The sequence below is a fragment of the Mchenga conophoros genome, linkage group LG5 (assembly GCF_057382185.1).
Source record: "Mchenga conophoros isolate Kocher_MC1m ecotype Shallow Benthic linkage group LG5, M_conophoros_male_GT1.1, whole genome shotgun sequence".
Classification (NCBI taxonomy): domain Eukaryota; kingdom Metazoa; phylum Chordata; class Actinopteri; order Cichliformes; family Cichlidae; genus Mchenga; species Mchenga conophoros.
The window spans coordinates 27,572,301-27,587,825 of record NC_140530.1 but is presented as its reverse complement, the minus strand read 5'-3'; the positions used below and the strand labels follow the sequence as shown (position 1 = coordinate 27,587,825).

General features: G+C 35.3%; 1 protein-coding gene across 2 annotated transcripts in view; it reads right to left on the bottom strand.

Moving 5' to 3' along the window:
• Positions 1-2,640: 2,640 nt before the first annotated feature.
• The window catches only part of rims4 (regulating synaptic membrane exocytosis 4), a 51,481-nt gene continuing 38,596 nt past the window's right edge, over positions 2,641-15,525 (bottom strand). The window contains exons 5-6 of one of the 2 annotated variants that reach the window (XM_085274672.1): positions 13,823-13,962; positions 2,641-9,848 (exon numbers count right to left, since the gene is read on the bottom strand). In XM_085274672.1, coding sequence (XP_085130798.1) covers positions 9,630-9,848; positions 13,823-13,962 — 359 coding nt within the window. In that variant the 3' untranslated portion in view covers positions 2,641-9,629. The remainder of the gene's footprint in view (positions 9,849-13,822; positions 13,963-15,525) is intronic. The other variant, XM_085274673.1, reaches the window with a different exon arrangement.

The following is a 15,525-nucleotide window of genomic DNA, read 5'->3' as shown; positions in this document are numbered from 1 at the left end:
TTTCTAACAAGTTTGTGTTTTTTGATATTATTTTGTTATTAATTGAAACAAAATGAAACAAAATTCACTTTTAGTAAGAGTACGAAATGGTCAGTTCCCCATGAGGAAGTTACCAATCTTACCAGTGAATACACTCATTTAACTTATATCCATTAAATAGGTTTTATAAGTCTGTGCACATAGACTGAACTTTATATTACTTCCAAATCACAACTATTTAATAACAAAGGTTGATAAAAACAACAACACAGATATTTACTATAAAAATATAGTCTATATTATTTGCTCTGAAAGAGAGAGCCTTAGATTACCATTTGCAAAGCAATCTCTATTTGCTTACTTTATTTATAGTTCACAGTCTTTTCCTAACATAACTTTGTCAATATGAGGCAGGAAAGGATATCCCATGGAAGACAGAAAAGCAGAAATGAGGTAGTAAAAAAGAGAATTGGGGGCATTTAAACCAAAATTACTTACAAAAACCAAAAAGTTAATGGAAGCAAAAAGTAACACAAGGAGACAAGTCGAAATTAATTTTTTTGTAATTTTGATCGAGAAGCAGTCCCTGAATCTGTTACATTACACAACAGTGATGTGAGAGGAGGTGCCAGAGTAAGTCGAAGGAGCGTCTTGTTCAACGGCCAGTTCCTTCCTGTACAGAATCAATGTTTTACTCATATGAAACATGTTGTTTTTGTTTGGATCTGTAATTTCCCGCATGGACAGAATGATTTATGTCTCAATTTACATTTGCACCATCAGAGGCCCCCTGCTGGTTCATCCCATTTTAGTGTGTGAGTTTAATTTCCTGTCTTTGCAATGCAAGTCACACTTACTGTACACTTGCATGCACAAACGTGTGTCTGTGTCTTTTTCTTTCTGTCACTCTGCGCATGTGCATGCAAGTCATGCCTTTGCGTGTGTGTGCGAGGGTGCCTGCCTAGAATGACCTGTCTTCCTGTCACGCAACTGCTTTGTGTGTGCATTACAGAGAGAAAGAGACTGCAAGAGAGAGAAAAAAGGAAAGAGAGACATTAATATAAGCTGATCAGTTTGTTCACCAGGGAGTCTGGACATCTGCCAGGGACAGGGAACGACAGGGAAAATAGTGATAGAGGAAATACGAGATTAAAAGACAATGAAAGAGTAAAAAAGGAAACAAGTTAGAAAATATAGTAGATGTAAGTAAAAGATGAGAACTAGAGAAAAAGAGAATATATATATATGGAGAGACAGACAGACTAAAGCTTCAGACTTGGTCATCCTTAGCGACTCTATCTAGCAAAATGAATCCTTCCTCCCTTCTGTTTTATCTCCAACTCATTCTCATCTCATTCTCTTCGTCTACATTTTACTTATTTTTTTCTTCTCTTGTGTCTTTCTCTGTATTTCTGTTTTCCCTTCTCAAGTCTTCACAGAAAATCTTCCCAGGAGCTTTAGTTGATGATCAGTCTACAGTGATGATAACAGAGCACCAATAATTCCTAACTGCACACACACACCCACACACACATTGCATTTACAGGTAGAGATCTACATAGTCACCACCACCCCCAAAAAATACATAAAATAAATAAATAAATAAATACATTGCATTCCTGATGTAGCACATATGATACAAATTTAAAGTCAAATATGCAAATTCTTTTTTTTTTTCATCAGATGGGTGACTAAACACTTAATTTTTTAAAGAAATCTGAATTTTCTGGCAATTATTTTATGGTTCAGGCTTTAAGGGAAGTAAAAGCATGGAAACCTACATGAGGCCCTAACCTTCAAAATAAAGTGTTTTCGAAGAGGGACAGGAGCAAAATCACACAGGCAGAGAGGCAGAAAGGAACCAAGAACTTGCAGTTACTAAAAACCTAAGCATTAATGTCACTCAGCACAGAGAAAGATAACTAATAACTAATAATAAAATCATATACATTGACAAGAACCAACACCACCAAGTTCAAGGTCACTGTGGATTTATGTTTTATAAAATAGTTATCAATAAAGTCACGATGAATGGCTAAAAGGGCTCCATAAAGGCACAGAATGTCAAATAGAGTGACATAAACCAACAACAGGTGAAATAATGATTACTGATGTTGAATGATGCAGATTACTTATCAAATGACATATAGGTTACAATTAAGTGCTTAGTCTGTGACCTCGAAGTGTCTTTTGTTGTAAAGCTGTAGTCCTCTGTCCATCCAAACCAGACTCTCACCCTTATGTAGCTTGTCAGTGTTATGTTGCTTATGGGCTAACTGTGCCCCCTTCTGAAAAATAAAAATTCAAGTATAATTCAAAAGTACTTCTTAGCTGGTATGACAAGTATGTGTCTGATTGTCTCCCTTTGAGTGGATGTGACATTCCTTTTCCAGGATTTTGATGTATTTGTTTTTTTCTTTCTAACAGGGATGATGTGCATTAATAAACATTGCAGTAAATGTCCCAGAGTTAACCATAGGCTTGTTTTCTTCTGTAGCGCTTGGCCAGATCTTAAAAAGGCTGTTTAAAAATAAAGCAATATAATATCGACATTGTACAAATAATCAATAAGCAATGTTTTGTAAGCATAGAACGTCTTTCTGCTGCTTTTTATATGACCACCTTAAATTAAACAAATAGATAAAAAAAACAGATAAAGCATTTAATGATGGAGTTAAACTATTTTATTGACAGCTGGAATAGAATAACAATACACCAAATTGTGCATTTACTCAACAATATAACGGTTTCCCAAAGAATCTGCAAATATATGTGTTTTAAATGACAGCGCAGTGACTAAAACTAAAGTTACAACATTTTGTCACTCTTCTGATAACATTCAGGACTTCAAGTCAGTAAAACATGAGCAACAAATGGAAAGCAATGCATATGGACTTTTGCAGCTTTTTTGTACTTTAATGCTAACGATTGTTAATGCTATTCTACTGGAATAAAGTAAATTAAAAAAATGCAATATACTTACAAATCAGTATTTCAAATATTTAAACAGATTGGCAATTCTTAAAATATGGCGTTTAAACAGATACCTGGCAAAATACCTTACTGTTACTGCTGTTAATGTTCTAGTAGCAAAAATTGCAAGTGCAACAATAAAGACAATGAAGAAAGAAAATGGATAGGTTTATTTATCTAATGAAAGTATAGCTGACAAAAACAATTTTTCCCTGGATAAATGCTCGTCACTAAGGAAAACTTTTCCAGTAACATTGCTTCCAGACGTTGCCCATATTACATGTCCTTGAAAACATAAGAAGGCCTGTAAAACTGTTTTATACTACGCATCTTAAAACCAAAACATCGCCTTCCCTTATTATGTTAGGGGTCTTGGGAATATGTATGGTTTAGACAATTCTCATATGCCTTTAGAAGACATCACCACATGATTTAAAGAATAGAATTTAAGGCTGTGGATTTTTTAATATGATGGCTTTGTATCACTGAGGAAATAAAACAACCATGTTTGCAAAACAGTGAGTTAAGACTTGTGTAGAACTGAATGACTGAGATATAATCTAGAAAGATGAGAGCTAAATCTACACCAAACAGTCATAAAATAAAAACAGTAACAACAAAATAGAACAAAAAAAAAAAGCAAAACAAAACCAAAAGAAAAGAAAAAAACAAAGTTATGATTTCTCATGGCACTTTGATTCTCACTTGGTTCACCGAACTGTGTAATGTATTAAGTCATGGTAATATGAAATGCTTTGAACGCGATAATCTACCAGATGGTGTGTGAGGGAAAACATTTATGAGGGTTAGTTTTGGGCTGTGAGGCAGTTGGGGGCTCTAAGAAGGAAAGAAATAAAGCTTGTGGATCGCTGTCTCTGCAGCACAGCGGACTGGAGGAGATGTGCTGCTTTTGGGATCCACCAGCCACTGTTTCATAATAGCCACAGAGGAGCAGCATCTTCCCTTTCATCCACCCACTCATCCACCTCTTCCCTGTGAGAGAACATAATTTGATATGTCGAGAAACATACACACTGTCACTCTAAAGAAAACGATTCAAGGAGTGCTTGCTTTCTTTCTAATGAGTAAAATCTCATGTACTTCAGAGGGGAAAGATATGGCTGATTTTAGCAGATAACAGAAATTTTTTTCTTTTCTTCTTCAAAGGTAAATCTTTCCAGTGTCACTTTTAGGTTGATCTGCAAAAACACACAGACTTAACCCATTGTACACCAAGGTTAGCTCGGTGTTTTATTGACTACTACATGAAAAAGTAGTTCTCCAGTTTACACATATTGAAGCTATTTGCTGACATTTAAACACAAACTACATAATCTCTGTCAAAATGGGGCAAAACATTAACTATCTTTTGGCCTATTTTAATTTACAATTTAAGTAAGAGATATTTGTCATTATTAAGGATGTTTTGTTTACCTCAAAATTTTGGAGGATTCCCCTGAGGTCATAAACCCTAGGCATATACGTTTTATCACTACAACTTGGTGTTGGGCCTAAAAGACTTTTGGCATAGTGGTCATTTATCGCTGACACAGCACACTTAACCACACCAGACTAGCATTCTGTGCTGAGTCTTTAGAAAGTATGCATTTTTCTGACAGTCCAAAATATCCCCAAATGAATTGTATTATTGAATGTACTTAATATTCAGTGCCACAAGCTGTGCTTGTACATTATATCATCACTAATCTTATCAGCTGCTTAGCAGCAGAAAGTCTGGCCTGCCAGGAAGCATAATATTCATATTTGACTATTTTATTTTAAAGAATGTGATTTTTTTTAAGAATTTGATTTTCAACTGTCTCGACATATCTGCTCTTCATTGATTTATTTTTAAAGTTAATATAAATAAAGACCGAAGGAGCACATGACTCATCTTAATATACTACTGTTTGCTATAACCAGGTGAATGGCAGTTTATAATGTGTAAAAGCCAGCAGCAGCCAAAGGAGCAGGTATGTAAAAATTACACCCTAAAAAATATGAGCAAAAACACACAAGAAGCTTAATACATGTAACAAAATCGTTCCCCTACAGTTTTCTTCATTTCTTGGGCATTGGTCCCAAATGGCACCATGTATACAATCAAGTACCACTAATATATAAAAAGTAAGGTCTGGTTTTGCAGAATTACAACCTTAACAGTGTAAAAGGACCTCGGCAAGATAGGATTAGTGGGGGCTTTTTGTTTTGTTTAAACACCTCATTTGAAACATAAAAGTAAAACGAGGTGCATCCAAACATCAACAGATAAACAACAGCACAGTTTAGAAAATATGTTTTGATAAGAAATGGGTCAAAATGGTTGAATCTATCCTGTAAAATATGTTTTTATTGTTTTATTATTAGTAGTTTTTTTGCTCAATTTGTTCATTTGTTCAGTATATCAGAAATTCATTAAGAACATATGCACAGATTTCTATTTCCATAGATGACACTAAAGTTGTTTTAAATAATGGATTGAAATGTCTTTTTCTCTCTTTTCTTGCCCTGCGTTGATCACTTAGTGTGCCAATTCTCATTCCTTAGCCCTGGCAAAAATGTGTATTGTGTGTTTAAGGCCTCTACTTACATTACAATTGATAGAAATACACAATTAACATCCAAGTGGCAGACACAATCAAAACATGGAGGAATGCAAAAACATACATTTTTGGTCCTGAACATGTCAACAATAACATTAACAGACTTCATCAGGTCAATCATTTGCCTTCAAAATTACACAGTGTCACTGACTAACTCAAAGTGATGAAGGCGAATCATTGCATGAGAAAATTTACACAATGATTATTAACAGTTACTCTTAATCCTGGTAAGAAGGCTGGCATATAAACTGTCTCTCAGACACTTACAGAATTATTATTATTATTATTAACAATATTATTATTAATATTAATATTATTCGAATAATAAATCATACCCCAAATTCACACAAATGACTGCATCTGTAGACGTCATAAAAACCCCATTATTTCCTGCATGCATCGCACACTACTGCTGTCATGTTTCTCCACTGGAGAGGGGAAATTTTGGGAAACTTGTTTAAAGTTTAATATGGTACAGTTAACAATTGTCTCTTTGATAAATGCTTTATAAACATCTGTTCCTTTATGTTGCACAGGGAGCGGCTGCAGGTTAGAGATAGAGAGGTGGGAAACTTCAGTGATGTTTTTTTACATCACTCCTGGCTGCCATTAGATAAATCTAAATCATTTGGATGCATGTATCCTGCTTATGGCTTGGTGAACGACTGAATCCCAGTTTTGTGAAACTGGCTTTCATTGAATCAAAACTGGGAAAACAACCCATTACCCATCAAATATCTAATCTAATCTCTGTTTTGGCACAAAAAGCACTAATACAAACACATTCCTTGAGTGAAAGTAAGGGGAGTTCATTATTTTATATCTAATTATATATTAATTTTATATATTTGTATATATGTATGTATGGTACATACAGAGTTCTAACACTTTTTTACAGATATAAGACACTACATGACAGTTTTGTTGAAAAAACATTGAAAAAAATAAAATGACATTTTTCTGGAAGTGATTTTCAGTTTCTGCATTCAATGTCATTTGTCTGCACATGCAACAAATGGACACGTTAAGACATTTTTTTTCAAAGTAAAAGTTTGGAATTGCACATTTAAAAAAAAAAGTCCCTTTATGCCTCATGATGAATTCAATTGTTTTGTTTTCAATGATGAATCTTACCACAGCGAAAATCACTACTTACTCATGTCATTTTTCTGTCAAGTAACAGACAAATACAGTGAGTGGATGCTTTCTGATTATTGCTTTACAGAATTTTGTTAAACAGTTTGGAACTAAATGCAGCATTAATATCCCTGCAACACTGCTACTGGCAAAAGAGAGGCAATTTTAGAGGCCCCTTTTTAGAGTAAAATTGCTCCAAATTGGGTGATTTGATTAAATTAAAAGCAGATTTAATAAAAATTTGGTTCTGAAATTTTCATTCAAAGTAAAAAAAACCCAAAAACAATAAATTAATTAATGAAATAAACTGGCTTAAAATCTTCATATTAGAATGTTTTATTAATTTAGAAAAAAAAAACAATTAGTCACCTTTATCATTATCTAAATACATTTGCTACATATTTTGACCCCCACTATCATTGGATCTTAACCCAATGTACTGTATTTCACTAGTCTTCCTGCTGTGTAGCATGTAGTTCATGCTTAGTCTTATCAAGTTGTTTGTTAATTAGAAGTTTAAATTAGTCATGCGAATGCTACCAGCTAATGCTACAATCTTACAGTAACTAACAAGAATATCACTTCCCTCTTTCAGAGCTTTGACATTAACCACCTCAGCCATGATAAGTTAACTTTGGCTCACTCCAGAAGACACTAACAATATTTACACATAAAAAGACATTAAGAATCATAAAGTGCCCAAATGAAATACATATGCTTTTGCGTTTCAATAAACTATGAATTTCTCTACAGTGTGCACATTGTGTTTCCTTTAATTCCACCTATTTTTGTGTCCTTTTCTGAAGTCCACAAAACCTGACGCCAGTCCACTCAGATCCTTTGTTTGGATGATGCAAAGTACATTTCATGCTTCCTTCCTCTCTTTCCTTTTTTCCTCTGTACTGAGTGGTAGCATGGCTAATCACCAGGTGCCTTGACGTTCTGTGGATTAGGACTGTAATTTAGAATAAAGGGGGTGATTCTCTGCACAGCCTGAATGTTGCTGTCAGATGTTATAAGTGGTTGTTTTTGTGCCTCCCTCATAATGGCACATGCCGCAAGGTAATTGAAGAAAAGGAAGAAGAAGACACTTGCTGGTAAAAATTGGCACAGTATAAACTGTTATTAGAGAACGTTAGCCAACGCTTTAAAAATAGCGGGGAGGAATCTATTTCCACAGTATTAGCTAAAAAGAAACTACACTTAAACTGGGATGTACAGCAATGTGTTAAGTCAGTGACGTCAGATTGCTATTGCATTTGCTTGTTGTTTGTCAGTGCTACAGCTCAGATACAAAACTACCTCCTGTATTCCATGTGAATGTGGAATGTGAAAACTATATTAAACTAAATAAGAGTAAAACACCTTCAACATGAGCCCATTAAACCCTGGTTGTTTCTTGCCAGGCGGATGTAGACGGTGTCCTCATAAAGGTTAACATAATTTAATCATGCTAAGATCATGCATTTATGGTTATTTGGTTTGAATTCTAATTCTAATCTAATACGATATAATGCATGCATAAAATCCAATTTAGTGTGGTTGTGAAACTATCAAACTAGCATTTTCATAACGATATTCAAGAGGAAGGAGTCAAATGTTTTCACATATCACACCGCCTGAAGTGATTCAGGTTGGTGGACTTTGATTACATCTGGTGCCATACTCTGGAAATCTCTAATTGAACATAATCGGTGTGCTGTTGATTCAAGAAACACCCAGCTATTTTTTTTAAACCCAAAGGATACATGTTTTTATGTGCTTGATTCCAAACACAACAGTAACTGATGTGATTGAAAAGCACCTTCCAAAAATGGTGACAAAACAATCTGCAAAATCAGCTAATACCAAGATTCATTGCAATTTAAAAAGTACATGCTTTGGGGTTATAATGAGACACGTTTTTTTTTTAAACTCATAATGTGGTAGTTCTTCTTCTAAGCCATATAAATTCACTCTTTGACCACTTTATACCTTGTATTCCAGGTAAATGTAGTTAACAGGAGAGAAAGCCAGGACTAGCCCTGACCCACAAAATCAGTTCCAAATCTTCATCCTTCCAGTAGATGATGGGGGTTTCATTCATATTTCTACCTCTCAGATTCTCTACATTTTACCAAATAAAGTGAACAATGATGGGCCAAACGTGTGACACAAGAAATGTAATACAGGTCAAGTGCTAAAAACCAGGTAATGTCTTGGTCAGTTACAACACTTAACTTTATATATTCTTTGAAAGCCTCTCAAGTTGCTATGCACACATTCATTCGCCATCAATGCTCCCTCAAAATGAGATGGTGGTTTGTCAAACAATTTGAGGACAGTCTCACTTTCTCCTAGGACTCGTGGGTAGACAATAACACTCAGAAGCTGCCCAGCCCCTTAATGAAGACACAGAAAGACAACAAGCAGTCCTGGGATGGGGAATTGAATGTAGGCTGTAAAGAAGGGCTGTAGCTGAAGCGAGCTGAGCCTGGAGTCTATCGTGGTCCCAATAGGATGTAATCAATGTCGGCAACCAAACCCTTCTTTGAAGTATCCTCATTAAGAAGGTTTTTGTTTTTTCTTTATAGAGCTCTGAAGAGAAAAAAAAATTCCGGGGGGCGGTCGGTTGCAACAACAAAAGAAATGTACTTCCCATGAGTCTCGGGAAATAGTCTGATACAATATCAAAGAATTATAACACATTTCCAATGAGAACCAGCATGACCAACTGGTTTGTAAATTGATTTCCAAATTAGGGAAGTGATTCATTCCCCAGTGTAGCTGGGCCTGTCGAAGTAGCCTTGAGTGAGATACTTTACATCTACCTGCTCCAGGGACAGCACTGCCTGGCTGACCCAGGTGCAGCAATGCAGGGTTTACAAAAACTCTGTACTTGGTTGAAGCAATGGAAACTTAGCCGCAACATCAAAACTATACATTTCTGCGTGAGTCTTATGATCGCTCACAACAGGGCCCAATGGTGCTCTCCAATGACATCTGGGATGAATGGCGGATGAGCGGTGCCATTGTTGGATCCACCATGGAGGAGGTAGGGAAAAGCTTGTACCAGCCGATAACCATTGTGCTGAGGTCCAGCTCCTCCAGTAGGATTCGAGCTACACCCATGAAGCATTTGCGGTCCATCCGTCCATAGTTGCCCCAAACAATAACCTGTGGAAGAGAGTCGTAGAGTTAGAAGGTAAGACTCTAAAATATACTAAAATATATTCCTATAATAAAAACCAGAATGTTTATTTCCTGCATTTGTAATTACATATAGACTCAGGAAGGGATAGAATGCATGTTTACAGAGCCTACTTCAAGACTGAAAACAAAATAAAGGAATAAGGTTAATAAGTTGCCTTGCTCATCTGTACTAAACCCATCAGTCTTGATAGTTATTCTCTCTGGTACAGCAGCAGAGAGAAGAGTTAGGTGTCAATAAAACTAAATAAAGAGGTGCTGTGCACGAGAGAGAGGGATGATGGTAGTGTTTGGAATCCTGTGTGTGTTTGTACTTTTGTTGTCCTCTGCCTCCTGACATCCTGATAACATCAGGACTCATCTCAGACCACCCAGCAGCTTGTCAAGGAGTGGACAAAATAATCAATATCCTTCAGCAAATGTGTCCACTCATGTTTTGGTCTTGTGTGTCTGTACATCCCAGCACACTGATTTCCTTGATATATGTTAGTGTGTGTCTGCAAGTGATTTCCACAGAGACTCAATGGTCAAATCTATTTCAACCTAGTCTTCTGCTTTTCAAAGAAGGATAATCTATTTCTTTTTCTGATTTTTCTTCAAAAAAGATCTTAACCTTAACCTCTACAAATTAGGAAAGAGACATTGGTAATGGGAGAAGTGAGAGTTAAAACAGCAGAAACCAGTTGTTTGTTAGCTATGGAGGATGACATCTGCAGTGTCCAAGATCCAAAGTTTGCACTCTCTAGGAATAAGAGAAATGCTCGGAGAACAAGGCAGAATCAGTGCTAGATCTCACTAATGTTTCTGGGCCCGAATGGGAGCAAATCCCTCCAGTGGGAAGCTTTCTTAGGCAGCGTAAACAGAAAGATTAATACCCATTATTTTGGAATAACCACTAAGTTTAATAACTGTTTGAGGGTCGTGTCAGAAGAGATTAGGTTAAGACAGGCTGAATTTGAACACTGATGCCAGGTTGACGTTGATCTATAAGCAATGGCACTGGACAGAATTACCTCACCTTGTTAAGTAAGGGTATGTTACAATAAATATTTACATGTCTGTGGTCTAGCATATAAAAGTCACATATAACCTAGTGAGATTATTCCAAATAGCCAGCATGTCATTTTCTAATCCGCTGACAGTTTGACAGCAGAACCTCCCCCTAGTTTGAAGAGACAGCTTAATAATAAATGATTGAAAAGAGTCAGATAAAAGACACATACTGGAAACATACACAAAGTAAACCCTGGATCTGTTTTTAATAATAATCAAAGAAAGAAGAAAATAACTGTAGTATAAATTTAGGAATTCAGTAACAGCTGCCACTCATTTTTGTTGTTTTGTTGTTTATTGACACCGAGTAAAACATCATCTGCCTTTAACGACTTCATTTCAGATTCCAAAATGCTTGTTGTGTTGCATCCTCTGCTTCCGGTTGTATTCTGTGTTATTTTACTTTGTGCCTTGTTGTGAACATTAGTTCATCGTGGCTTTCTGTGCTGTGCATCACCTCATTGTTTCCCTTTTACATTACTGTCTTGAGTCTATTCCCCCTCAGCCTTCTTCCTTGTAATACCCTCATGTTTCTGAGTCTCCCTGGTTGTTTTCTCCTCCTGACTATATCTTTTCTTGAGCTCATTGCTTTCAATTTTTTTCACCATGTTGGACTCATCTACCTCACTGTGCAGTGTTTTATATTAGTATCACTGTAAATAAATAAAGCACAATTTCATTCTGTCACCCACGCAGGCCCTTGGTGTTCACTTCAAGTTATTTTTGGCAGTGTGACAAATGAAGTCTCATTTTAGTTAATTAACAAATCATTATAAAGTGATCATGCAGGGTGGTACTCTATTTAACAACTTTTATGCCCACCCCCTAACCATGAATTTGGTGAATCATTACACACTTTGTCGTCATGCGCCATATAAAATCTTAATTTACCCCTTATAGCCATGCCTCATTTATAAAATGTTCAGAATGGGGACATGGGAGAATGTTTTTTTATGATGTCAAAATAAAAGTTGACAAACAGCTGTTAGTTAGATTTCGCACTTGATATGTTTTGGAAAGGCTGGAAAAATAGCTGAAAAAGCTGAGAGTTGGTTTTGGGCACAAGTAGTAAGTTTCTCAGTGACTTTTCAGTGTAGACTTAAGCAGCTTTTTGCTTTGCTAGATCAGTAAGTGACAAATTGAAAAGTGCTGCTGATTTCAGCGATTTTCATTATCCAGTGTGAATGAGTTTGATGAAACTCGAAGGACAGCGACATGACAGCAGCTAATTAAGAGGGAGGCGTTTAGTGGCTAATTACACAGTGACGGGAGCAGCAGAGCAGCCAGAGCAAGAGCTGCAAGTCTCTCCACTGAACACTATACTATTTTTACCTGCTGATTACTGATGGGAAAAAAATACATAAAAGGGTAATATTCTGGCAGTTGAGACGCCAGAAAAAATGCTCTAAAATAACAGAAATGTATCATTGCATTAACTCACATCAACTTTCTGTAATTAAAATGTAGTTTTTAGCTTTAAGTTACATGAGCTCTTGTGTATTTTTTGTCTGTTTTATGTTAAATAGCGGTATTTACTTGTTAAAACAGTTACCTAATAATATAGCCAAACACTGCTATAATATAAATACCCAGGCCAAAAATGACAGAATATTATTGTTATTAGTTGGAATTTTTTTCAAAATCGTGTACATTTAATCCCTATTAAATGTTAGGAAAAAGATATACTATGCATAAATAGAATTGAAAACACTTTTATAAAAACTATTAAGTGGATTTATCATAACAGCAATGGCCTGGTCTTTACATGTAATTTTACATACATGTATAACTCTTGAATATTTAGTAAATCTGTGCTCCCACAAATACTTATAATAGATTTGACTTTTTAAAAAGGTATTGACATTTTTTTTATGCTAGATGCATTTTCTGATGAAATCCCAAAAGGATTTGTGTCTTACCTTTTTTAAAAATTTCAGAAAGTGTTATTACATGTAAATTATACTGTTAATTTCCATTTAATTAACAATCCTATCATGTAAGAAGAGTGTACTGGATATTAATGGATATTATATTACAGAATGATGAAAATGTGAACTCTGAAACACCAATGACATATTTAATTCCTGTTTAATATTCAATTCTGTTTACAAATAGACCTTTACAAAAAAAACCAATTGCTCTTCTTTCAACATTTTTGATGACAAAACTTGAAATTATGTGTTACATTTTAGACAAATGAAAGTGCTCTGTGCCAAATAGCTTTTAGGGAGCCACGCAACCAAAACAAAACAAAAAACAAAAATATCTATCAATTAAACTTAGGGCACCTGAAACTTAGAATCACACATAACAAAACCCTTGTAAAAATAGTGTGAAAAATAAAGTCACAATTTTATGTAAAAAACAAAACAAAACGCATTTTCTTTAAAAAAAAAAATCCAAATTTTGGATCTATTCACAGTTACAGGTTTTTCACAATATTGTAGATTAGACACGTAAATTCACAGCTTATTTTTTGTATTCGTCAGGAATCCTTTTGCTGCGCATTAAGCTTTGTTGTTAACTTGTTGACAAATCAAAGTGATCTGTACCAATGATTGTTCCACAGTTGACAGTCATTGGAAGCCATGAGGGTGTTTTAGGTGTAAGGACACTGCAAGCTGATGCTCTCATACAGAATTCATGTTTCTTTAATAGATATATTTTCTTCACAAAGATGACACAAAATGTCTATGGATGCTAACTTTCGAAGCACCTCCAACTTTGGCCCACTGTACTTCTTATTTAGCACTTTCATAAAATATTGAATGGTTCCATGATATGATTAGCCTGCAATAGAATCAGCATTCTCTGTATTTTCTGCTGATGCCCAAATTGAATGTTCTGTGTAACGAACTGCATGGCACGTCAAGTTAGGTGTATCTTACCTGGACCACTTTCCCCTGTGGACTCTCAGAGAAGACCAGGACCTGGTTGTAGAGAGGATCCAGAGATTTTCTCACTGATTTCGTCTTCTTCTTGGCCACACAGATTCCATTCTCCAGAAGATAAACTTTAATGTAGGCTGCTAGAATGACAGCAAACACATAGATTTGACTGATTAATTTCTAGTTTTTCAGTATATGATAAAAAAATATGCTCATCTTGTTGAGACTAAAAGATCTTCCAACACACTGTCTGGGCATTTGTCACATACAGTGTGTTTTGAACAGATGCTATAAAATAATGACTAACAAATAATGGTGTGCAATATGACATAAAGTACAATGCTGTTAAAAGTGCTGTTTTGATATGTAGAACTAAGCAGGATAAACAGCTAAATTTCCCTTTGTTTAAAGTGGCCCAAAAAAAAGGTGAACTACCTTGGTCACTTTATTACTGAGCAAATGAATGATGATGATGACATATAGAGACAACGGTGTAAGCTCTATGTGCAGGCAAATACTATTGCACGCAAATTCAGCTTTTGTTCACTTCCAGTTAAAGTGGCTTTGTTAAAGCATATTGTACACTGCTATATACTGCCCCCCTTGTGGTCATCCTACAAACAATGTAGCATGCAGAATCTGCATGTTGCATATAATGATGCGATGAGAATCCTTTGCAGGATACCTAGAAGGGGTAGTGCCAGCCAGATGTTTGCAGCTGTGGGTGTTTGGACTTTTAAAGCACTTTTAAGAAAGTTAATGTTCAATTTTAGAGAATGACTGGATGGTTCGAGTAACAGTATAATTTTAGCACTCGCAGATCCGACAGTGAGTGGTTCCCGTTACTCATCCAGTCTGAGAAAGCACTGGTTGAAGTGTTTGTGTATTTATTGATTTCTTTTAAGTAATTGTGTTTTAGGTATATTACGGTTTTATATTTTTACAAATGTTTTATATGTTATATATTTATTTATATATATATATATATATATATATATATATATATATATTTATTTATATATATATTTATATATATAAATATATATATATTTTTTTTAAAGTTTATACCTTGTGTTTTGGGGAGGGGGAGGGCTTGTGTGTGTGTGTGTCTCTGTCTTGTTTCTATGGACATGAAGTCTGCCAATAAAGATTGAATTGAATTGAATTGAATACTCCTTATAATGTACAAATGGAATTTGGAGGCTGAACTGAGATGAACCAAACAGTTGATCGTGTCAGTACTGAATTGTGAATGAAGCTGTAATGTTGTATAATCACATCAACAAGCCTAAGATGAAAGCACAACACATGAATGTGTAACCCTCGAATGTTCTAAGATACCTGTGGTGATGCTCCCATCTAACCTTGCAAAATACAGGCTAGGGAACAAGCTTATTGTTCAAAATTTTGCTGTTCACAGTGACCAGAAAGTAAGGAGAAAGTTCCAATCATCTGTATATTTTGAAAAGAAAAATGATAAAAACTGAAAACTATGATTTATGATCATTCATGATCACTTGACCAGCTGTCAGAATAAAAGCATCTACTACTGTTTGTACAGGTTTAAAGAAGAAATATTGGCTAATAATAACATATGGTTTCGCTAACAGCATTCTAATGTAAGTTTACAGTACTGGAGCTTACACACAGGTCACAGCTTTCTGTCTAGTGTGCTGATAACAGGATAGAAATAATTCAGACAC